Below are 25,678 nucleotides of genomic sequence, written 5' to 3'. Positions count from 1 at the left end.
TGTTGTTGTTGGATAAGACAGAAAGAAATCGAGAGAGGAGGGGAAGACAGAGAGGGGGAGAGAAAAAAATGGCCTCCAGGAGCAGTGGATCTGTAGTGCGGGCACCGAGCCCCAGCAATAACCCTGGAGGCAAAAAAAAAAAAAAAACTTAAAAAACTTAAAAAAAAAAGTAAGGGATTCTGGTAGTTGCTGATGACTATTTGTTATCTTCCTAAGGAATAGCTAGAGATGTATGCCATACATGCCCAAAGTTTTCAGACCCACAGACCTGCCTCACCGCCTGTGAAGTGACTTCCCTGCAGGTGGGGAGCCGGAGGCTCGAACCGGGATCCCTGGCCAGTCCTTGTGCTTTGCGCCACATGCGCTTAACCCGCTGCACTACCGCCTGACTCCCAACCCCTTATTTTTTATTAGTTGGTCACAGAATACCTTAAATGAACTGCAAAATAGGTTACACTGACAAAAGCATAATGATTCATGAAGAAGGAGAACAAAACGGAGAAGAGGTATTTGCCGAAGGTCTGCAGCAGAGATAACAAACAGCCATCAAATCTCTTCTATGAAACTTAGAATATTTCAAGATTTCTTCAACTAGCACCCATAATGCAAAGCAAATATATGATTGGAAGGACCAATAAGTTATATACTTCCTCATTTACCTTGGATGCCTGCTATAATGTTGTGTGATGCTCTGTTGCAGAGCTCTGGCTCCACAGACATATATTAGTTTTTGAGATGCTACAGACATAGTTAGCCCCACAGGAAAATCAATCCATAGATTGTGCAAACCTGAGGCAGGCACCAGTCTAGCATGCTAAAATATATAACCTGTATGTGTCCCAACAGTCCCTTATGAAATCCATTGGCTGAGGGTTGGGAGAGGAGCTAGCAGAGGGAGGAAGCAGTGAGGCTAAAGGACAGGGCACCCCAGGGAGTGTGACAAAGAGACCCCTCCAGGAAGGATAGCAAGAAGTTTTCAGAAGTCTCTTAGTTGTCTCTCTCAGCTCTCACCAGTTATGAGACAGAACACAAGTAGTGCTGGGCCTATGGACCTCTTACAGATTAGCCAGAAATGGTTCAGCCATGTGGACTCTTTATCAGATGCTTCCCTTAGTGTAGACAGGAGAACTCTGAGTCTGCAACTGAACCTGGCACATACAGAAAATAACATACAGCCATCTCTGGAAAGAGAATATAAAGGAAAAATAATCTGGAAAGTCTTCTCTGGAAATTGAATATCAGAAAGATCATAGTTACTCCATTTTAATTTATTTTCCATATATAAATAGAATAAAACCGGTTGCACTTTTCTGTGAAAGACCATTTTATTTATTTTTTAACATTTTTTATTTATTCCTTTTTGTTGTACTTGTTTTATTGTTGTAGTTATTGTTGTCATATCTAACAACAATGACATCAATAACAATAATAACTACAACAATAATATTATTTTTAGTATTTATTTATTCTCTTTTGTTGCCCTTATTGTTTAAGGTTTTTTTTTAAAAAACCTTAACCTGCTTAACCTTAACCTGCTTAAACCTTAACTTGCTTAACCTGCTGTGCTACTGCCCAACTCCCATAAAGAATATTTTTATATATTTTTTTATTTTCTCTTTTGTTGCCCTTGTTTTTTATTGTTGTTGTAGTTATTATTGTTGTTGTTATTTATGTGATTGTTGGATAGGACAGCAAGAAATGGAGAGAGGAGGGGAAGACAGAGAAAGAGAGAGAAAGATAGACACCTGCAAACCTGCTTCACCGCCTGTGAAGCAACTCCCCTGCAGGTGGGGAGCCAGGTTCTCCAACCCTGATCCTTACTCTGGTCCTTGTGCTTTGTGCCACTTGCACTTAACCTGCTGTGCTACTGCCCAAGAATTTTTTTTTTTATATTTATTTTATTTGTTTATTCCCTTTTGTTGCCCTTGTTGTTTTCTTGTTGTAGTTATTATTGTTGTTGTTGTTGTTGGATAGGACAGAGAGAAATGGAGAGAGGGAGGGGAAGACAGAGAGGAGGCGAGAAAGATAGACACCTGCAGACCTGCTTCACCACCTGTGAAGCGACTCCCCTGCAGGTGGGGAGCCAGGGTTCGAGCCGGAATCCTTATGCCGGTCTTTGCTTAGCCACCTGCGCTCTTTGCCACCTGCGCTTAGCCCACTGCACTACAGCCCGACTCCCCCAAGAATATTTTTTAATGTTTATTTATTTATTTATTCCCTTTTGTTGGCCTTGTTTTATTGTTGCAGTTATTATTGTTGTTATTGATGTTGTTGTTGTTGGATAGGACAGAGAGAAATGGAGAGAGGAGGGGAAGATAGAGAAGGGGAGAGAAAGATAGACATCTGCAGACCTGCTTCACCACTTGTGAAGTGACTCTTCTGCAGGTGGTGGGGTGTAATGGTGGCTCAAACCAGGATCCGATTTACACTTGTCCTTGCACTTTGCACCACCTGCGCTTAACCCGCTGTGCTACTGCCTGACTCCCCCCATAAATAATATTTTTAAATGCTATTTATTTTATGTAAAGATGGGAAATTTAGATAAAAAGGGAGCTAGAGAAAGGAAGAGACTTGCAGCCCTGATTTACCATTCTGTAAAAATTTCCCTCTGTAGGTGGGAACTAGGAGCACAAATCTGGGTTTCAGTCAGGAAAGTGAAAAGTCATGTACCACAGAAGTACATGAGACATATGGGAAAAGATGGCTGACCCAAAGTGGAAGCTGATACCCATTTATATTCAATTCTAATTTCCATCCTTTGTTTCATTTTTTAATATATTATTTATTATATTTTCAGTGTGAGAGACAGAGAGAGGTCAGAGCACTGCACAACTCTGGCTTGTGGAGGTAGTTGAACCTGTACCTTGAAGCCTCAGGCATGTAAGCCTTTGTAGAATATTATGCCATTTCCCCAGCCCTTAACTTCCTTTCTAAGCCACACCCACACCTATTAAAAGTTTTGAGTGCCCTTCCCTTTTCATCTTCCCTCTCAGAGAAGGGCAGCAGCACCTTTATTCCTTGAGTGTTCTGAGATCCTCTTCTTTCTTGGTGGTATAAAAATAAAGGTTCCTGATCACAAAAGTTCTGGGTCCTAGTGGAACTGGGATGGAGAGCCTTCTAGTCATCTTCCACATGTTTCCATCTGGGTGTAAAGACCAAATAAATAATTTTGTTTGTTTCAATTGTTTTTTTTTTCTTTATTAGTGATTTAGTGATGATTGACAAGGTCGTGGGATAAGATGGATACAATTCCATGCAATTCATTTGCTGTCACCAGAGTTCCATATTTTCTTTCCCCTTAGACGTTTTTCTATTCTCCATCCCTCTGGGAGTATGTACCAAAGATCTTTAAGGGGTGCAGAAGGCCTGGCTTCTATAACTGCTTCTCCACTGGACATGGGCATTGACAGGTCAAACCATACCCTCAGTCTATCTGTATCTTTCCCTAGTGGTGTAGGGCTCTGTAGAGGTGGGGCTCTAGGACACATTATTGAAGTTGTCTGCCCTGGGATGTCAAGTTAGCATTATTATAGCTACTTCAACTTGGAGGCTGAAAAGCATTACAATGTAAAGCAGGACAAATTGTTTAATAATCAGGAACCTAAAGGTAAGAGTATAACAGGTGAATTTGTGGTCTTCATTATGGATGAAACTAGGAAGTCCATTTTAGGTACATTCCAAGGGGCCCATGACTTAATTAATTTTATCCAGGGTCTGACAGCTAACATGCAGGTGAGCTAAGAGTATAGTAAGGGAAGATGGTGTCAGAGTTGAAACTAGGACTAGAAAGCTGGATCAGGGCACAGAGTAGCCCCAAAATATGGGGAAAATATATAAATACTGTTAACTTTAATCCCAATTGATCTGACCTAGGGCCAATACATATTGATATTTTAGGACAGGATCCCGTTAAACTCCTGCTTCTATGTCAGTCTGGACTCACATTCTATCATCATATCTAGGAACATTCTAGGCTACACATTTCTTTTTTTTTTATTTTTTATTTAAGAAAGGATTAGTTAACAAAACCATAGGATAGGAGGGGTACAACTCCACACAATTCCCACCACCCAGTCTCCATATCCCACCCCCTCCCCTGATAGCTTTGCCATTCTCTAACCCTCTGGGAGCATGGAACCAGGGTCATTGTGAGTTGTAGAAGGTGGAAGGTCTGGCTTCTGTAATTGCTTCCCCGCTGAACATGGACATTGACTGGTAGGTCCATACTCCCAGTCTGCCTCTATATTTCCCTAGTAGGGTAGGTCTCTGGGGAAGCAGAGCTCCAGGACACATTGGTGGGGTCTTCAGTCCAGGTAAGCCTGGCCGGCATCCTGATGACATCTGGAACCTGGTGACTGAAAAGAGAGTTAACATACAAAGCCAAACAAATTTTTGAGCAATCATGGACCCAAAGCTTGGAATAGTGGAGAGGAAGTGTTAGGGGGATACTCACTGCAAACTCTAGTGTACTTCTGCTTTCAGGTATATATTTTGCAGTAGTTTATGGATACGTGTGAACATATGCTCTCTCTCTCTCTCTTTCTCTCTCTCTCACAGAAACTGGTGTATATCTAGGTTTTGGGACTTTGTTAGAAAGTGAACCACCTGAGATGGAATTAGAGTATACTATGAAAGGAAAGGTCTCACCCGAGTAATGAAGCTGAAGGGTTGTCATTCCACACGTGAAGTCTCTAGACACAGTGTGAAGTGAAGCATGTTGAGGTGGCAATCATTGCGTTGGTTAGTTTGTGATCAGCAGATGCAATATTATTTGATATGGATTGGGAGAGGCATATGGGAAAGTGGGCCCTATCCAAGGGCTCCAGGACTGGGGGAAGTAGAAGCTCTATAGTGGATATGTGAGGTTCCTGCTGTCTTAGGGTTCCAAAAGACAATCGATAGTTAATGTTATCATCACGTTATTTGGTAATTGGGTTAACTTTGAAAAGTCCTTTTGTTAGGGTTTGTTAACAGAATAGCACAGCTATATACAAGTACCCAGTATCTTGTATATAGCTGTGCTATCGGTTGCTTCTGATCTACTTGGTCTAGGCTTTTGAGAGAGTCCGCATATCAAATACACAGCCTATATATTAAAAAGATTCAGTCTGTGTTTTAAAAAACTTTGAGACATACAATTAATTTTCACTCTCTCCTATTAATTAACTAGTGATTTATATGATTACATTTTACTAGGAGTGTACATAAAAGACTGTGACCCATCCCAAAAGACTGTGACCCATCCCTCCCACCCACTCCCAACCCCCACTGGCTCAGGAAGCTGCATGTGTACCCCTCACCACAGGGTTTTTACTTTGGTGCCCTACCTACAATTTGGTCAGGTCCTGCTTTTAGTTTCCCTTTCAGATCTTCTTACTCAACTTCTGTTGATGAGTGGGATCATCCCATACTCATCTTTATCTTTCTGACTTAGCTCACTTAACATAATTCCTTCTAGCTCTGTCCAAGATGGGTCAGAGAAGGTGGGTTCATCGTTCTTGATAGCTGCATAGTATTCCATTGTGTATATATACCACAGCTTTCTCAGCCACTCATCTGTTGTTGGGCACCTAGGTTGCTACCAGGTTTTAGCTATTATTAATTGTGCTGCTATGAACATAGGAGTACACACCTCTTTTTGGTTGGGTATTCTGGAGTCCTTGGGGTATAACCTCAGGAGAGGAATTACTGGATCATATGGAAGGTCCATGTCTAGCCTTCTGAGAGTTTTCCTGACTGCTCTCCACAGATACTGGACCAATTTACATTCCCACCAGCAATGTAAAAGGGTTCCTCTGTCCCTATAATCTCTCTAGCATTTGTTGCTGCCATCCGTTTTGATGTATGCCATTCTTACAGGAGTGAGGTGGTATCTTAGTGTTGTCTTAATTTGCATTTCTCTGACAATCAGTGACCTAGAGCAGTTTTTCATGTTTGTTAGCCTTTTGGATCTCCTCTGTAGTGAATGTTTTGTTCATATCCTCTGCCCATTTTTGGATGGGGTCATTTGCTTTTTTGGTGCTAAGTTTGCTGAGCTCTTTATATATTTTGGTGATTAGTTTCTTGTATGGCATGATGTATGGCATGTGAAGATCTTCTGATGTATGGCATGTGAAGATCTTCTCCCATTCTGTGAGGGGTCTCTTTGTTTGTTTAATAGTTTCTTTGGCTGTGCAGAAGCTTTTCAATTTGATGTAGTCCCATTGGTTTGTTTCTGCTTTAGTCTTCCTTGCAACTGGGTTTGATTCATCAAAGATGTCCTTGAGGTGTAGGTGGGAAACTGTTTTACCAATGTTTTCCTCTAAGTATTTAATTGTTTCTGGTCTGACATCTAGGTCTTTGATCTATTTGGAGTTGATTTTTGTTTCTGGTGAGATAAAGTGATTCAATTTCATTCTTCTGCATGTTTCAACCCAGTTTTCCCAGCAGCATCTATTGAAGAGAGCCTCCATTTTCCATTTAATCCTTTGGGCCCCATTATCAAAGATTAGACGTCCATAGGTGTTGGGATTTATTTCTGGGCTTTTAATTCTGTTCCACTGGTCTGTGTACCTATTTGTTCCAGTACCATGCTGTTTTGATGATGATGGCTTTATAATATAGTTTAAGAAAAGGGAGTGTGATGCCTCCATTTCTGTTTCTTTTCCTCAAGATGGTTTTGGCAATTCTAGGTGTTTTCAGGTTCCAGATAAATGATTATAGTGTTTGTTCTATTCTCTTAAAGAAGCTTGGTGGAACTTTGATGGGTATTGCATTAAATTTGTATATGGCTCTGGGGAGAATATTCATTTTGATGATATTTATTCTTCCAATCCACGAGCATGGGATATCTTTCCATTTCTTGGTATCAGTTTCTATTTCCTTGAGTAGCAACTCATAGTTTTCAGTATACAAGTCTTTCACTTCTTTGGTCAATTTTATTCCTACATATATTTGATTGACTTTGCTGAAACAGTAAATGGGAGTGATTTCTGGATGTCTTCTTCTTCAGATTTAGTGTTTGCATAAAGAAATGCCACTGATTTTTATACATTGATTTTGTAGCCTGATACCTTGATATATTGCCTAATAACTTCCAGTAGTTTTCTGCTGGATTCTTTAGGTTTTTCTATGTATACTATCATATCATCTGCAAATAGTGAAAGCTTGACTTCTTCCCTTAAAATCTGTATTCCTTTGATTTCTTTCTCTTGACTGATTGCTATGGCAAGAACTTCTAATACTATGTTGAAGAATAATGGTGACAGTGGACAACCCTGTCTAGTCCCCGATCTGAGGGGGAATGCTTTCAGCTTCTGTCCATTGAGTATGATGTTGGCTGTATTTTTGCTATATATAGACTCCACTATCTTGAGAAATTTTCCATCTCTTCCCATATTTTTGTAGAGTTTTGAGCATGAATGGGTGTTGGATTTTGTCCAAGGCTTTCTCTGCATCTATTGAGATAATCATGTGGTTTTTTGCTTTGCTTTTATTGATGTGGTGAATGACATTGTTTGATTTACGGATGTTGAATCAGACTTGCATTCCTGGGATGAATCCCACTTGGTCATGACTAACAATCTTTTTGATATATTGCTGTATCAGGTTGGCCGCAATCTTGTTTAATATTTTGGCATCTATGTTCATCAGAGATATTGGTCTGTAGTTTTCCTTTTTTGTTCCGTCCCTATCAGCTTTTGGTATCAGGGTGATGCTGGCTTCATAGAAGGTGGAAGGGAGTATTCCTGTTTCTTCAATCTTATGGAATAGCTTAAGAAGTATGGGTACTAACTGTTTCCTGAAAGTTTTGTAGAATTCGTTTGTGAAGCCATCTGGTCCAGGACTTTTGTTGTTGGCGAGATTCTTAATAATGGTTTCAATTTCTTTGTCTGTGATTGGTGCATTTAGATTTTGTAGTTCTTCTTGTTTCAGTTTTGGAACGGCATATGCTTCTAGGAATTGTTCCATTTCTTCCAGATTCTCTAGCTTGGTGGCGTATAGTTCTTTATAGAAGTTTTGCAGGATTCTCTGGATTTCTGTGGTGTCAGTTGTGATATCTCCTCCATCGTTTACAATTCTATTAATATGAGTCTTCTCTCTTTTTTGTTTGGTGAGTCTGGCTAGGGGTTTGTCAATTTTGTTTTAATCTTTCAAAGAACCAACATTTGGCTTCGTTGATCTTTTGTATGGTTCTTTTATTTTCGATGTTGTTTATTTCTGCTCTAACTTTAGTGATTTCTGTCCTTCTGCTTGCTTTAGGGTTCCTTTGTTCCTCTTCCTCTAAGTCCTTGAGGTATGCAATAAGGTCGTTCATTTGAGATTTTCTTGTTGTTTAATATCTGATTGTATGGCTATAAGTTTCCCTCTCAGTACTGCCTTAGCTGTGTCCCAAATATTTTGATAGGTTGTGTCTTCATTTTCATTTGTTTCCAGGAACATTTGAATTTTCTGCTTGAGGGAATGTCTGACCCAGTTTTTATTAAGGAGTATGTTGCTTAGTTTCCAATTTCTGTGACTTTTAATAATTTTCTGTTTGCTGTTAAATGTTAGTTGTACTCCACTGTGGTCTGAGAAGATACATGGGATGATTTCAATGCTCTTGAATTTATTGATGCTGTCTTTGTGACCTAACATGTGGTCTATCCTTGAGTATGTGTTATGAGGATTTGAAAAGAAGGTGTATTCCAGTTTTTTTGGGTGAAGGTCTCTGAAAATTTCCAAGAGGTCTAGTCTGTCAATCTCTTCATTCAATTCTCCTGTATCTTTGTTGGTTCTCTGCTTTGTTGATCTGTCTAAGTATGAGAGTGGGGTATTGAAGTCTCCTACTATTATTGTGTTATTATTGATGTATTTTTGAAATTCATTCAGTAAGTGCTTGACGTATTTAGATGGTCCCTCATTGGGTGCATAGATGTTAATAATTGTTAAGTATTCTTGGCTGATTGATCCTCTAATCATTATGTAATGTCCTTGCCTATCTTTTATTACTGTATTTAATTTAAAATCTATTGTATCTGATATGAGAATGGCTGTTCCTGCCCTTTTTTGTGGTCCATTACCCTGTATGATACTTTTCTATTGTTTCACTTTAAGTCTGTGTTTATCTTGTTGAGACAGATGGGATTCTTGCAAGCAGCATATGGTTGGGTTATATTTTCTGATCCATCCCCCCACTTTGCGCCTTTTGATGGGTGAGTTTAAGCCATTGACATTCATTGATATTATCGATTTGATATATTGTAGTGCCATTGTTCAAAAAAATTTTTTTTGTTTGCTCTGATATATTGAAAGTATTATAGTGATGTTCTTGTTTATAAGAGGTCTTTTAGAACCTCTTTCTGGGCCAGTTTGGTGATGGTTGCCTCCTTTAACTGTTTTTTGTCTAAGAAGGTTTTGATCCCTCTCTCTAGTTTGAATGAAAGTCTAGCAGGATATATTATCCTTGGTTGAAACCCTTTTTCATTCTGGGCTTGATAGATATCTTGCCATTGTCTTCTGGCTTTTAGAGTTTGAGTGGAGAAGTCTGCTGATTATCTTATGGGTTTTCCCCTGTATGTGACTTTTTGTTTCTCTGTTGCAGCCTTTAGGATCCTTTCTTCATCCTTACTTCTTCTCATTGTGACTATGATGTGTCTTGGTGTCTTCAGGTCTGGGTTGATTCTGTTTGGAACTCTCTGGGCCTCTTGAGTCTTGATGTCCTTTCTGTTATTCAGGTCTGGGAAGTTTTCTTCTATTATTTCCTCTAGAATATTTGCTTCCCCTTTCCTCTCTTTCTTCCTCTGGCAGGGCAATTATACGAATGTTACTTATTTTGAGATCATCCCATATGTCTCTGTTGTTGTTTTCAGTGTCTCTCAATCTCTTTTTAAGCTCTTTCCCCTCTTTCTTAGTTTTCCCTAACTCATTCTCTGTCTGACTAATTCTGTTTCCTGATTATGTTATTCTGCTTTCCCTTGCCTCAGCTTCTTTCTTTATTACAGCTTTGTCAGCTTTCAGTTCTCTAGTTGCCTCAAGATAATCTGTATTTTCCTTGAGGATCTCATCTGTTATTTCGCTAATACTGCCATTCCTTTCCTCCAATGTTGTTTTCATTTCTGTGATTAATGTGTTTATTATTGCTTGCATTATTTTCTTATCTATGGTTCTTCTGGCTGATTTGTAGTTTCTTCTGGGATCCTGTCTTCATTCATTGGAGTAGCAGTTTTATTTGTTTTTGATCTACCCATTTTTTTTTATTTATGTGTTTCTTTTTTTTATGCTCTGTTGTTCCTAAGTTGTTGTGTCTTGAGTACAAGTAACACTGTACTAAATACCTTTATGACAATTGCACTCACCAACCTCAGGAATTACAGTAGCAACTGAAGCAAGTATTGAAGCAGTTTAATCGTTACCAGTTAGCTAAACAATTTCTCCAGTCCATGAATAAATAGTAACCAAATCCCAGTGAAGAAGAAAGAGAAAAGAAAGAAAGGATAGCAAGAATAGAAAGTTATGCAAATCTACTATCCACTGTATATTCTAGGGGTAACAAGAGGTGAAAGGGAAGTAGAACAGAGATACACACATAGAGAGTCCACTCTGAGTCAGATTTCTTCCCCAAAATAATTCACAGATTCAGAAAGGCAAAGAAGAAGGAAGGAGGAAGTGTATGACAAGATAAAAGAAAAAAAGAAAAAAGAGACAAGAGAGAGAAAAAGGAAAAGATAAGAAAAAGATCTGTAATTAAAGATCAGTGAAAGGAAAGTTTATTTTTTTGATTACTTTATTTTTAATTTAATTTAATTTATTTTTTTAATTATCTAGGAGGAGGAGGGAGGGGAGAGTGTAGAGGAGGTAGGAGTAACGAGACAAGTTCCTCCAACAATAGATAAGATGCCCACTACCCTAGCAATTAAAGATACCCTAAGAGTTAATTCTGATCAACCTAAAGGAGGGGAAGATATATGCCTTTATATAATATTAATAATAAAATAGAGCAGGGTAAAAATAAAACCCTGTCCCAGATTACCTCAAACCTCATGATCAGAGGCAGCTGACTGATGAGAAAAAAAAACAAAAAACCTCAGGACTAGACAAGGATAGCTGAAATAGACAGTTATGCAAATCTACTATCCACTGTATATTCTAGGGGTAGCTAAAGGAGGAAGGGAATTTGAGCAGAGATACTCGCAGTGAGAGTCCACTCTGAGTCAGAATTCTTTCCCCAAATAATTCCCAAATGTGTATCAGTGAATTCAAAAAAGCCCACTGTTTGGTGGTGTGGGGATGGGGCCTGTGGCTTTGGAAGATGTAGGGTTACGGAAGAAAGGTTGACAAGAATGAGAAAAAGAAAAAAAAGAATGAGACAGAGAAAAAAGAAAAAGATAAGACTAAGAATAAGAATAGTCATAAAAGAGCGGTGAAAGGAAAGAGTTTATTTATTTTTTATTATTTAATTAGCTATGCTGGGTGAGGTGGGTGGGGTTGGCTACTTAGAAAGAAAAAAGGCCAGAGGTTTCAGAAGGTTATAGACTTAGAATGAATGATACTCCTTGGTGGGACAGGAATCTTGGTAAAGAAAGAAGCTCAGCAGGGGAGCCTGCAAGGAGCTGGTTCCCTAGGACTGGTTATGGGAGGGGAGCAAAGGGTAGGAGGTGTGCTTAATAATTTAAAAGAAAATTTTTTCCCTTTTTTCTACTCTATTTTTTAACCTAAATTAAGTTATAGTCACCTCCTTGGTGTCACCGCTAGGACCCCTTATTGACTGGCCTACTAAAGGCAGAAAATTCTACCATTTCCAGAAGATGTGGTCAGAGCTCAAGCCACTAGCAGCTTCTCAGTCCGCCATCTTCCGGGAACCCCCTAGGCTACACATTTCTACCAGTCCCCCTCAAATGGCAGCATATGTTGACCCTGCCTCCCTTTGGCGAGTGGGGCAATTTCTATTGTTATTATTCTACATTATTCTACATTGAGGACAAGGTCCTGTAGAGGGTTTAAGATGTTGTTATTGATGGAGATGACCAATGATGGTGGACAGACAGATTTGTTAGAGGTTCAGGCCCATCATACCTATGTAGCAATTCATTTTTATTGGGGTGCAGAAGAAAGAAATTCTAGCTCTGTAATTGTACACAGGTGTTGGCAGGTCAAACTATACTCCCCCAGCCTGTCTCTAGTTTTCTCTAGCAGGGTAGGAGCTGGAGAAGTGAGGTTCTGGAATATGTTTTCAAAGTCATTTAGGAGGTTAGGATGAAATCATAGCAGCATCTGAAACTTAGTGCCTGAAAGGCAGTAAGTTAGACAAAATGTTTAATAAATATAAAAGTAACATAGCCAATGAGAACAGGTACCCTATGGTGGAAAGAAGTTAGGATGTCTATTTTAGGTATATTCCTAGAAGCCCACGACTTGAGCTTGATAAATAATATGAAAGTGGAAGTGTTTCTATATTGTTTGGGAGGATGATGTTACAGTGGAGAATAAAACTTGAAATGTGAGGAAAAAATTGAAATGTGGGTTAAGACACAGAGTGGCTCCCAAACTTGAAAAAATAAATAATTAACTACCATAACAATCTAAGCCTGGGACGATGAAAATTTTTAGTCAACACAGACAACACAGAAGTCTGTTTAACCTCTGGGTTCCTATCAATCTGAACCCATAGTCCATGGTCATGGCTAGAAACATTCTAGGTTGCACACATTGTAGTACTGGTCTTCCTCTAGAGGCAGAGTAGAATGATCAAGCTTCCCTTTGGAGAGTGGGGTGGTCCCTACTATTGCTAGTTTATAGTGAGGGTAAGGTTCTGAAAAGACCTACAAAAGGGCTAGTTGTGGGGGTAGGTGGTGGCATACCCAGTTCAGCACAAATATCAGTATATGCATGGACCTGGGTTCAAGCCCCCCACTTCCCACCTCTAGGGGGAATGCTTCACAAGCAGTTAAGCAGGTCTGCAAGTGTCTGTGTTTCTCCTTCCCTCTCTTTCTTCCCCTCCTCTCTCAGTTTCTCTCTGTCCTATCCAATAAAATAGAAAGGAAAAAAATGTCTGTTGGAATTTATGGATTCATATTGCCAGCACCAAGCCCCAGGTGGCAATAAAAGACAAAACAACAAACAAACAAAAACAATACAAAACAAAATGGCTAATTAGGACATTCCTGAAAGAAGTGACCAGTGATGGTAAAGGGAGGGATCTGTTATCCATCTAGGTGAGTAGTATCCAAGGATTCCCTGACTAGGGCCCTCAATAATAAAGTGGCTTGGTATTGGGAGGGGAAAACAAAGGCCTTCATTAATTGAGCCCGTTTATTGCCCCTCTGTTTCTATAGTCCTTTCTGTGACAAACTTAGACTTTTGCTCAGTTGCTAAAGCCTTGCTATGTATAGAGTGCGGCAACAGCAATTTTTTTTTTTTTTTTTTTTTTTTTTGCCTCTAGGGTTATCACTGGGGCTTAGTGCCTGCACTATGAATCCACTGCTCCTGGAAGTCTTTCTTTTATCTATAGATAATAGGTGAGAAGGTTCAAGTTCTAGCTCAATTATTAACCAACTTTGAAAAGTTCACTTAACTTTCCCTGAGCTGAGTCCTTTAATCTGTGAAATGAATGATCTGCTGAAATGTTTGGCAATATGATCTCTGGACACAGTGATGTTTAGTGATGGGTGTCCTCTATTGACATGGCTTATTTGTTTTATTTACAGAAAGACCTCCAGACAGGAATATACTCAGGTGAGGATTTTCTTTCTCCATGTATACTATTAGTATAGAATATATATATGGGGCTTGGTGCGGGTCCACCTAGTTCAAGCCCCTGGTCCCCACTTGCAGGAGAAAAGTTTCACAGGTGGTGAAGCAATGTTGCAAGTGTCTTTCTCCCTTTATATATCCCCTTTCCCTTGCAAATTCCCTCTGTCTATACCCAAAATAGATGAGTAAAGCAAAATAAAAAATAAAAAAATAAAAAAATTTGAATCACCCTCTCTCATGAGCCAACCTTATCTTTTATTGCATCTATAACTACCAATCCAGAGTTTTCTTGCTGACAGCTTTAAACATTTACTTGTGTTTCTTCTTTTACATATTAATTCATTAAATTAATATTTCGGCATTATTTCTAATTTGCTTCCTTTACTGAAGTCTGTATAATATGATGGTATTACTTTAACAAGCTTCATGCATGTCTTAATTGACTATCCAAGAGCTGAGGGTTGATAGGTCATTGTGCTGAGTGCCAAAAGGCATGAAAATATGGAAACATCTCAAATCTTAAGATATAAGATGTAATATTTACAAAGAGACATATTTCTGTACTGCAGACAGGAGAAAGAAAAATGACTGAAAAAAATGAAGATTTTTTAGAAGCTTGTAGTAGAAGAATATTATTAAACTACTTCCATCTGGACATACAAATATCTAGTTAAGAAATCTTTAGTATGCTATGCCAACAAAACCTTACCCCCACCAGATTAAAGTAACGCCCTTTCAATAGTACATGCATGACTATATTTTCCTGTACCTTTCTCAAGCAATAAATACTTCTTCATTCATTCAATACTTGCTCAGTATCTATAATGTGAATTGCTTCATTCAAGGTATGGACAATAGTATAGTAAGCCATTCAGATGAAGACTTTGCCCCTCTGGAGTGTACACTCTAATGATATCTATCTGCAGTGCTCTACATAGTCCAGTTATAGGGCTATGATTTAAAAATTATTTATTTATTCATTTTGATATGACAGAAAGAAATTGAGAGAGGAAGGGGAGGTTGAAAGGGAAAAAGAAAAAAGAAAGAGCCAAAGAAAGAAAGACAGAAAGAAAGTTATATAACACTGCTTCATCACTCATGATATTTACTCTCTGCAAGAGAGAACCAGGGAACTTGAACCCAGGTCCTTGCACATGGTAATACATATTCACAGCCAGATGTGCCCTAGGATTGTGCTTTGTACTACACAGTTGTGCTATACATTCATATTCCACTTAGGATCCTTTCTAAGGCTCTTCTCCTCTTGGTGTACTCTCATAATTCCAGGTGGTGATACCAAGGGTATCTAGTATTCCACACAATATTAGTAGCTTGTGTTTTGTGTTTGCAGGAACCCTCCTAGACTTCTACCCCAAGACTCCACCTATCTCAACTCTTCTGTCCCAGTGCAACCAGAGCCTGTCTATCAAAATGGTGAGACTTGCCCAAAGACCTGGGCCAATGTAGAGTAAGGTAGAGAAGGGACAGTGGTATGACCAATAACTTTGCCCTGCTGTGCTGTAGTCACCTCAACCAATTTGTACTTGGCTGCCATAATTGCAAGTAGAAGAGACTGTTTCCTCATGTCTCTTTTTTCTGTTTCAGCGAATGTTTCAAATGATGATAAGATTTATTCTTTGGTGTACCACATGCACCAGGAACGGCAAATAGTAGCAGGTGAGACTTGAGAGAGTGAATTTGCCTCTGACTATTGCTTTTCCTGTAATCAAAAGGGTAATTTTTGGAGTCTGGGGGTGGCACATGCATTTGAGTTCACAAATTGCCATGTATAAGGAACTGGGTTCAATCTCCCAGTCCTCTCCTCTAAGAGGGTAGCTTCACAAAAAAGCAAAGTAGTGTTGATGGTATGTCTCTTTTTCCCTTTCCCCTTCCATTGTCAAATTTCTCACTATCCTATCAAAATAAATAAATAAATAAATAAATAAATGAATAAATAAAATTTAGAAAGATTTAAAATTAATAAAGTAAAAAGAAGGTACTTAGGGGCTGTATATGCCAGCATGTTATTATTTTTTAAACACTCCTGCTCTTGGTGATCACGGCCATTGAGACTGACCTTTAGTCTGGAAACTGCCCTTAGTAGAGCCACTTGTTGAAGCTAACCTACCATTGATCTTATTCCCCAATCACTGGCAGCATTAGAGCTGTGGTTCTTGCTTCCCCTATTTTAATTTTTTTTATTTATTATTAATAGTTTGTTAAAAGACTATAAGATTTCATTGTATAGTTCCACACCATATCACCACCAAAATTCTGTCGTCTCATCATCACACCTCCCAAAGATAACTACCATAGTTCTCACAAGTCTTAGCAGTTTGCTTGCTTCTGTTTTGTTTGTTTTGTTTTTGCTTGCCCTCTTTGAGTACAGTTGTCCCATTCCATCCACAGTTGGCCTGTAAATGTATAGAGAAATTAATCTCAAGAAGTACTTGCTTATCCTCAAATACCCAGGCTGCCATTTTTTATCTTTATTGTAAAGGGGTTACATTTATATCAGGCAGACAGAGAGTTATTAATGGAGCTCAATCCATGATAAACAGATGAGAAATTAGTGAACTCTTAAGTATTAGAAATTTACAGTAATGTATATTTTTCTCCACAAAAGGACCGTCAAGGACACATATTGAAGATATGGTGAGTTAGTGTCTATTTTTTTTTAAAGATTTTACTTATCTATTAATAAGAAAGATAGGAGGAGAGAAAGAACCAGACACCACTCTGGTACATGTGCTGTCGGGGATTGAACTCAGGACCTCATGCTTGAAAGTCTAGTGCCTTAACCACAGCACCACCTCCTGGACCACTAGTGTCTCTGTTTTTCTTTCTTTCATTTGCTTTCTCTCTTTTGGTTGCCAAACTTTGAAAATTATGACTGCTTAGGGAAAACAAAGGAGTTAATTATCTTTTTTCTCCATTATTATGCCACACAAAGATTTTAAAAAACTGATTATAGCTACAGTGTCACTGTACAGAGAACTTTTAGAAAATTACATATATTTTTTTCCATTTTCTTCTTTCCTGTGCCCCACGTAAATAGGCCTTGGGCTTCATACATATGTGATACTACCCAACACATATTTTTATTTTTAACTTATTAAAAGAAGGGTACAGAGAGAAGAGAAGCATCAGTCACACAATGCTTTACCATTCATGGGGCTTTCCCAGTGTGGTTCTCCCACAAGGTGCCAGTGCTTAAACATAGGCGCTTAAACATATCCTCTACCAAGTGACCTCATAGGTCTAGTACTCACATGTACTATGGCCTCAGATGTATGTCTACTTACACAATGGATGATAGTAGTTAAATTATTGAACATTTTTGTCTCAAAATACCATACCATCAAACCATGCATACCTTACTTTGTTCTGTAAATCTCATCAAATAACCTGTAGAAAACCAAGTTAATGGGCTGGGTGATGGTACACCTGGTTGAGCGCACATGTTAAAAATCATAAGGACCTAGGTTCGAGCCCCTGGACTCCACCTGCAGGGCAAAAGTTTCACGGGTGGTGAAGCAGGGCTGCAGGTGTCTCTGTCTCTCTCCCTCTCTATCTGCCCCTTCTCTCTCAATATCTGGCTGTCTCTACCCAATAAAGATTAAAAAATTAAATGAAACCAAGTTAATACCCAGTGAAGTTAGTTAGTGACTATCTATAGCATTAAAAGTGACTGAACTTATAAATCATGAACAATTGAAAACATTACTGGTGAAAACATGTTTAGAAGTTACAGAAATGCCAACTCTGCCTTTGTGTCAGGTCAGGAGGTGATTTGCAATTTTGATAACTCTGATATGCAGCTAGATTCTCAGGATAGATTTCACATGCTTGGTGAACTTCAGTGTCATTAAATTTAGTTTATGAATACTGATTCTTGTTTTTTAAATAGAGACAGAAAGGTAGAATGAGAGGCAGAGGGAGACCGTTAGAGAGTTCAGTGGGGGTTGGGAATCTAACCCAGGTTGTATGCATGGCAAAGCACCACACTATTCAAATGAATTATTTTTTTTTACCAGCCCTGAGCACAAATTCTGATGTGCTCAAAATTAATAATAGATAGCCCATAGTATTACTTAACTGCTCCGAAGAATTAGAGAAGCCTTTGTGGGTTTGGGCCAAGCTAACATCCCATCAACAAACTTTTTGAAAATGCTTAGTCAGTCTTCAAGACACTACAGTTTCTATCTTTATACTTGATTATAATTGTCTTAAAATATATAAATATATGTACTTCAGGAATATAATTATACACACACACACACACACATTTTCTGCCTCAAGTTTCATTCATGCTGTCACAAAAGGCAAGATTTCAACCACTTTTTTACAATATTCCACAGAGTATATGTTGATGAGCATATAGACTGTCCCTATACCTTCATTACTGTTAATAGTGCTGTGGTGAGCATAACAGTCTTATTTCTTTTCACTTTTGTAAAAAAATATTTATTTATTCCCTTTTGTTGCCCTTGTTTTATTGTTGTAGTTATTATTATTGTTGTCATCATTGTTGGATAGGACAGAGAGAAATGGAGACGAGGGGAAGATGGAGATGGGGAGAGAAAGATAGACACCTGCAGACTTGCTTCACCACTTGTGAAGTGACTCTCCTGCAGGTGGGGGGGGGGTGGCTCAAACCAGGATCCGATTTACACTTGTCCTTGCACTTTGCACCACTTGCGCTTAACCCGCTGTGCTACTGCCCGACTCCCTTCAATAAATTTTTCCCTTTTTATTTATTCCCTTTCATTGCCCTTTTTGTTTTATTGTTGTAGTTACTATTGTTGTTGTTGTTGGATAGGACAGAGAGAAATGGAGAGAGGAGTGGGAAGACAGAGGGAGAGAAAGATAGACACCTGCAGACCTGCTTCACTGCCTGTGAAGCGACTCCCCTGCAGGTGGGGAGCTGGGGGTCAACAGGATCCTTTGCTGGTCCTTGCACTTGCCATGTGTGCTTAACCTGCTGCACTACTGCCTGACTCCCTTCTTTTCACTCTTTTATTTTCAAAATTTATTTATTTTTTTATATATGAGAAAGGGAGGAGAAACCAGAACACTGATCAACTATGGCATATGGTAGTGTCCAGGGTTGAACCTGGGGGCTCAGTTATTTAGTTAATGCTCTTAGTTGAGCTATTCTCCCAGGCTCAGAGTATTATCATCAAATTAGTAATTTCATATGATTTGGCTAAATATCCAGAAGTAGATAGTTGGGTCCACTTAATAGCTTCAAGAAACTTCATTCTGTGTGTCATGTAATATGCCATAACAGGATGTCTCCAGGCTTTCTGGGGAAGGAGGAGTTATAGGATAACTGTTCTGTGTATCTTCTTTCTGTGGTCTCAATTGTGTCAATTTCTTTAGGACCCTGCAGCCATCTATGCAAGGTTGAAGAAGGCAAATGGTATAGATGTAGACTATGAAGATGCTATGTGAAGTTATGACTGATTCCGTTCTTTGGAAACCATCCATTTCTCCATACTGCAAAATCAATATGTTCTTCAAAGGTACTAGGGAGTTAGCTGTCCAGTCCATTTAATTCAATTGCTTTCTCCTTGAGATTATTCTTGAATCTACTAAAGAGATGAATTTAGCACAAGTCCAGCAGAGATAGTTCAGGAGAACTAACATGGAGAAAGTAGTGGGAAGGACTTTGTTTCTAGAACCATGCTTCTGATAGTTCTTTTGTGCACAGATGAGTTTTATTCTAACTTCTTTTCACAAGATGACATCAAAACTAGGGATTTTCATGTTTTGATGCAAAGAAGCTTAAGGGTGCACAAAGACAAGGCCAGTGATTTTACAAGATTGCTTCACAGAGGGCTGTATTTATTGTTTTTGCTCAAGTGTTGTCATTGCTCAGGCAATATAGAACTCCAGTGGTACAATTTATATATGTAAATCATTCTCTTTATACATAAAACATGTAACTGAATGCAATTGGTGTGGATGGGTCATTGTCATCAAATTGGAATTAAAACCAAATCTACAAAGCTACACTCAATTCTAGTGGTATTTTGTATACTTTGGTGGATTTAGATGCCCCTGAAGTTTTAGGGAAATGTAATCTTCCTAGGCTTCTTTATACTGAGAGTTCTGAATGCAGCCTCTGGAAGACCTATAGATATAATTGTTGCTTTATAGCTTAGACCAGGGAGAACAGATGCAACTGGTGGCACAGCCATATACAAATAATAGAGGACATAAATTATGGTGATGTTGTGTATGATACAGCAAATCCTAACAAAGGTATTTTTCAAAGTTAACCCAATTGCCAAATAATATGATTATAGCAATAACTATCTATTGCCTTCTTAAACCCCAAGACAGCAGGAACATCATGCTTCCTCTATATAACCTATATTTTCCCAGTCCTGGAACCTCTAGAGTGGGGCTCATTTTCCTGCATGCCTCTCTCAATTCATGCCAAGTGATATTGCATCTGCTGATCCCAACCTAATCAACACAACAAGTACCACTCTGTATGCTTCACTTCAGACTGTATCCAGAGAAGTCAGGCATGGAATGTCATCCCTTCCTCCTCATTACTCAGGTGAGACCTTTCCTTTCATAGGATTCTCTAATTCCATTCCAGGTGGTTCATTTCTCCAAAAAGTCCCGAAACCTAGATATAGACCCGATCCCATGAGATAGGGTATATATTTACATGTATCCATAAATCAGGGCAAAATATATACCTGAATGCAAAAGTAGGTTCATGATTACTCAATACCTTCTTTGGCTTTATATGCTAACTCTCTTTTCAGCCACCAGCTTTCAGATGCTAGCATGATGCCAACCAAACTTCCCTGGACAGACAACCCCACCAATGTGTCCTGGAGCTCTGCTCCCTGAGAACCCCATCCACCCCACTAGAAAAAGAGAGAGGCAGACTGGGAGTATGGATCAACCTGTCAATACCCATGTTCAGCAGGGAAGCAATTACAGAAGCCAGTTCTTCCACCTTCTGCATCCCACAATGACCTTGGGTCCATACTCCCAGAGGGTTAAAAAATAGGAAAGCTATCAAAGGAGGAGTTGGGATACGGAGTTCTGGTGGTGGGAATTGTGTGGAGTTGTACCACTCTTATCCTATGGTTTTGTCAGTATTTCCTTTTTATAAATAAACAATTAAAAATAATTATTCTTTTATTCACAAACTTTTTTACAATATGGGTTGAAGTATTTATTTTAATTTTAAAACAATAATATGCTGTTATAAATTAGAAGAGTTTTATATAAAGAATCTTTCCTATAGTCTTAATACCATAAGTGATACTACAAAAATATTCAGTATTTTTTAAACCTCAGCTCCGTGTAATTTTGTACAAGTACACATGAAAATGTTTAGGTACTTAGGATATGTAGTTCTCTGTAAGTTTTCTACATCTTGCTTTTGTCCATTTGATGACTTCATTTGTGTATTTATTAAGCTATAATTTACAATAAATGAAATGCACAAGTTCCGTCATTCATATGAAATCCCATCAGTTTGATAAATACACATGTAAATAAGAAAGCCAAACTGCTATTATGATATAACAAATTTACATTACCCAGAACTTTCCTTCATATATTTCTTCTCCCATTACATTTATGTTCCTCTAAACTATTGGATATTATGTTTCCTTTCTCTCCTTTCTCTTCTTTTATTTCCTTTTTTGCCATCAGGGTTATCACTGGAACTCACTACTTATTTGATAGAGAAAGACATCAAAAGGGAAATAGACAGGAGAGACACCTGCAGCATTGCTCCACCACTTGTGAAACTTTCAACCACAAAAGATTTGAATCCTAGTCTTTCACATCCACACTCAACTGGATATGTAACTGAACCCCACCTTTTTTTCCTTTTTATTTATTTATAAAATAGAAATACTGATAATACTATAGGATTAAAGGGGTACATTTCCACACAATGCCCACCACCAGAAATCCATATCCAGTCCCCTCTCTTGATAGCTTCCCTATTCTTTAACCTGCTGTGAGTATGGACCCAGGATCATTGTGGGGTGTAGTATGTAGAAGGTCTGGCCTCTGTAATTGCTTCTCTGCTGAACATGGGCATTGGCAGGTTGATCCATACTCCCAGCCTGTCTCTATCTTTCCCTAGTGGGGCAGGGATCTGGGGAGGTGGGGTTCCAAGACACATGGTAGGATCATCTGTCCAAGGAAGTCGGGTTGGCATCATGGTATCATCTGGAATCTGGTGGCTGAAAAAGAGTTAGGATATAAAGCACAACAAATTGTTGACTAATCTTGAACCTAAAGACAAGAATATTGCTGATGAAGATTTGGGGTCTCCGTTTTGAAAAAAACTAGTACGTCTAATTTAGGTATATTCCAAAGGGCCATGACTTTACTAGGTTTTACCTTCAACTGATATCTAATATGCAGGTGGACCCACATTATTGTCTGGGGAGATGGTATCATAGTTGGTAAAAGCCTATCCCTAACCCTTTTTTCCTCTTCTCCTTTTGCCATTCCTCTTCTCTCCTCTTCCCCCTCCCCCTCTCAATGCATCCCCTTCCTCTCTCTCCTCTTCTTCCTCCCTTTCTCTCCTCCTCCCCTTTCTTTTCTTTTCTTTTCTTTTTTTTGCCTCCAGACTTATTGCTGGGGTTCAGTGACTGCACCATGAATCCACTGCTCCTGGAGGCCACTTTATCCTCCTTTTGTTGCCCTTGTTGTTTTATTGTTGTTGTTATTACTGTTGTTGTTATTGATGTCGTCATTGTTAGATAGGACAGAGAGAAATGGAGAGAGGAGGGGAATAGAGAGAAGGGGAGAGAAAGATAGACACCTGTAAACCTGCTTCACCACCTATGAAGTGACTCCCCTGCAAGTGGGGAGCCAGGGGTTTGAACCGGGATCTTCACGCCTGTCCTTGCGCTTTGCACCATGTGCGCCCAACCCGCTGTGCTACCGCCCGACCCCCTCCTCTTCCTTTTCTTCCTTTTCTTTCTCTTTCTCCTTTAACCAGAACACTTAATTTGTGGCTTATGGTGGTACCAGAGCCTGAACTTAGAACAACTAGTGCCTCAGGCATAGAAGTCTGTTGCTTAACCCACTGTGCTATTTCTCTGCCTTTTAATGCTTTCTGCATTTTTTGGTGATGGGAACTTTTGTCTGCTCTCTCACTCCAATTTTTAAAAAGAAGTAAAATTTAAAGACAGTGAATTTAAGTATGTGCAAATAAATGTTTCAGTTTTCTTTTTTTAGCTTCTGAATTACTTTTCTGGCCTGTTCTATTAGATTCTGTTTTATACTATAAGCAATTATTCTATATTCCTATTACTTTCATAATTTTATTTCATATCCACACAATTTGTCACATATGTATTTAATTTACAGTAAGAACATGACCTTTTATATTTTGGAATGTGTATTTCTTTCTTCTTTATTTTTAATTTAAAAGTAGTACAATAAGTTTATTTTCATGCAGAAATAAATCATTAGCTATTAATTTAATAGTCTGATTTTACTTTTTATTTTTAAGATATTTTCTTTTATTTAGTTTTTTTTCATGCATTTATATTTTTCCAACTCAATATCACTTTATTGAGAAGAAGTTGATTTACAAGATTTTTTTTTTGCCACATTGGTACATGGTCACATTTCCACAAAATAGTATAACCTATCTATAAGCTGGCAATGGGCTGCTAAATAGGACAAAGGAGATCTGGAAGTGGCCTTGCTGGAACTAGCTGAGGTTTTTTTTTTTTTCTTCCTCTACAACCTCCTCTCCAAAACCACCCCTCCGTGCCAGAGGTGGCTTACTCTGGTAAAGGGAAATAGCTACAGACAAAGAGGCTTTCTGGTGGAATTTACTTTTTATCTTAATGCTATTTTATTTTATTCAGATAAAATATTTTTATTTTGTGAAATTTTTGCTTTAGTGTTACAGATCTTCAGATATTTTTTTTCTTTTCTTTCCTCTTCTTTTCTTTTTGCTCTGATGCCAAATGAAATATTGTGTTTATCCTCAGGCCCATCTTGCACATCCCAGACTCTGTGAGGGGTATATTATTATTATTATTATTATTATTATTATTATTTATAAAATGGAAATATTGACAAGACCATACTATTAGAGGGATACGATTCCACACATTTCCCACTACCAGACCTCCATATCCCATCCCCTCCCCTGATATCTTTCCTATTCTTTACTCCTCTGGGAGTATGGACCCAAGGTCATTATGGGGGTACAGAAGGTGGAAGGTCTGGCTTCTGTATTTGCTTTCCTGCTGAACATGGGCACTGACAGATTGATCCATACTCCCAGCCTGTCTCTCTTTCCCTAGTGGGGAAGGTAACTGGGAAGGCGGAGCTCCAGGACCCATTGGTGAGGTCATCTGCCCAAGGAAGTCAGGCTGACATTATGGTAGCATCTGTAACCCAGTGGATGAAAAAGAGTTAAGATACAAAGCAGAACAAATTGTTGACCAATCATGAAACTAAAGGCAAGAATATTGCAAATAAAAATTTAGGGTCTCCATTTTAGGAAAAAGCTAGTAGATCTATTTTAGTTATATTCCATGGGCCCCATAACTTCACTAGTTTCTGCCTGAGCCTGACATCTAATATGCAGGTGGACCCTATGTTCTTGCCTGGGGAGATGGTGTCATAGTTGGGAAAGGGCTAGAAAGCTGCATCAGGGAAGAGAGTAGTTTCCAAATATGGGGAAACTATATAAATATTGTTAACTGAAAACCTCATTGATTTGTCTGGGTCTCATATTCATCACAGGAGCATGTGCAACCTGTGCTCCCTGTAGGTCTCAGCTCACATTCTGTGGTCACAGCTAGAAGCAGACACCTGCAGCACTTCTTCACTGCTCAAAAAGATTTACCCCTGCAGGTGAGGGCAGGGGGTTGAACCTGGGTCATTTTGCTTTGTAACATGTGCATTGAACCAGGTCTACAACATCCCAGCCCTGAAAGCTAATTCTTAATAATGCTTACTAAAATGAAAAGTTCAATTGAAGAAAAATTCAACAAACTTAAAGAAAGCATAAAAGCATGACAGAAAATCATACAACCATAACAGAAGTAAGAGGGACAAAGAATGTAATAACAGGGGCTAGGTGGTTACACAACTGGTTAAGTACACATATAACCATGCATAAGGACCCAGGTTCATCTCCTGGTTCCCACCTGCAGAGGGAAAGCTTCATGAATGTGAAACAGTGTTGCAGGTACCTCTCTGTCTCTTTCCCTTTCTATCTCCCCCTCTATTTCTTTTTGCTCTATCAAAATAAATAAATAAGCTTAAAACAAAAGATGGGGGATGGATGGTAGCACACCTGGCTGAACATGTGTGTTACAATGTACAAGGACCCAGGTTTAAGCCCTCGTCCCCACCTGCAAGGGGAAAGCTTTGCAAGTGGTGAAGCAGTGCTGCATGTGTCTCTCTGTCTCTGTCCCTATCTTCTCCTTCCCTCTTGAGTTCTGGCTGTCTCTATCCAATAAATAAAAAGATTAAAGAAAATAAAAAAGAAAAAAAACTTGATTAAAAAAAGAATGTAGTAACAGACCTACAAAATTTACTGGAAGGATTCACCCACAGAAAGACAGGAGCTGGGGGCTAGGTCGTGGTGTACCTGGTTAAGTACACACACTAAGTGCACAAGGAACCAGGTTCAAGCCCCTGGTCCCCCTGTAAAGGGAAAGCCTGACAAGTAGTGAAGCTGGGCTGCAGGTATCTGTCTCTCTGTCTCTCTCCTCTCTATCTATTCCCTCTCAATTTCTCTCTGTCTATTCAATGATTAAATGAAAATAAAAAATAAACTGTTGTTTGAAAAAGAAAGACATAAACTGAATATTGAAATGGTGAGGGAGAGGAAAGTATAAAGATGGAGTTCAAAACATTAATGAAATCAATTCAAGAAACTGAAGTCAATATTTGAGAACTGAGTGATAATTTCAACAAATAATTATGAAGTACA

At 38.8% G+C, this 25,678-nt stretch overlaps 1 protein-coding gene across 1 annotated transcript; it reads left to right on the top strand.

Moving 5' to 3' along the window:
• The first annotated feature begins 434 nt into the window (after positions 1 to 434).
• Positions 435 to 20,588, top strand: LOC132541452 (Fc receptor-like protein 1). Its single transcript, XM_060202353.1, has 6 exons — positions 435 to 519; positions 13,665 to 13,692; positions 15,062 to 15,144; positions 15,316 to 15,387; positions 16,337 to 16,365; positions 19,096 to 20,588. Exons 1-6 carry the CDS (start codon positions 435 to 437, stop codon positions 19,165 to 19,167), a joined length of 369 nt encoding a protein of 122 aa, XP_060058336.1. The 3' UTR covers positions 19,168 to 20,588.
• Positions 20,589 to 25,678: the final 5,090 nt, after the last annotated feature.

This window comes from Erinaceus europaeus, chromosome 11 (assembly GCF_950295315.1).
Source record: "Erinaceus europaeus chromosome 11, mEriEur2.1, whole genome shotgun sequence".
Classification (NCBI taxonomy): domain Eukaryota; kingdom Metazoa; phylum Chordata; class Mammalia; order Eulipotyphla; family Erinaceidae; genus Erinaceus; species Erinaceus europaeus.
This window is presented reverse-complemented; position numbering and strand designations above follow the sequence as displayed.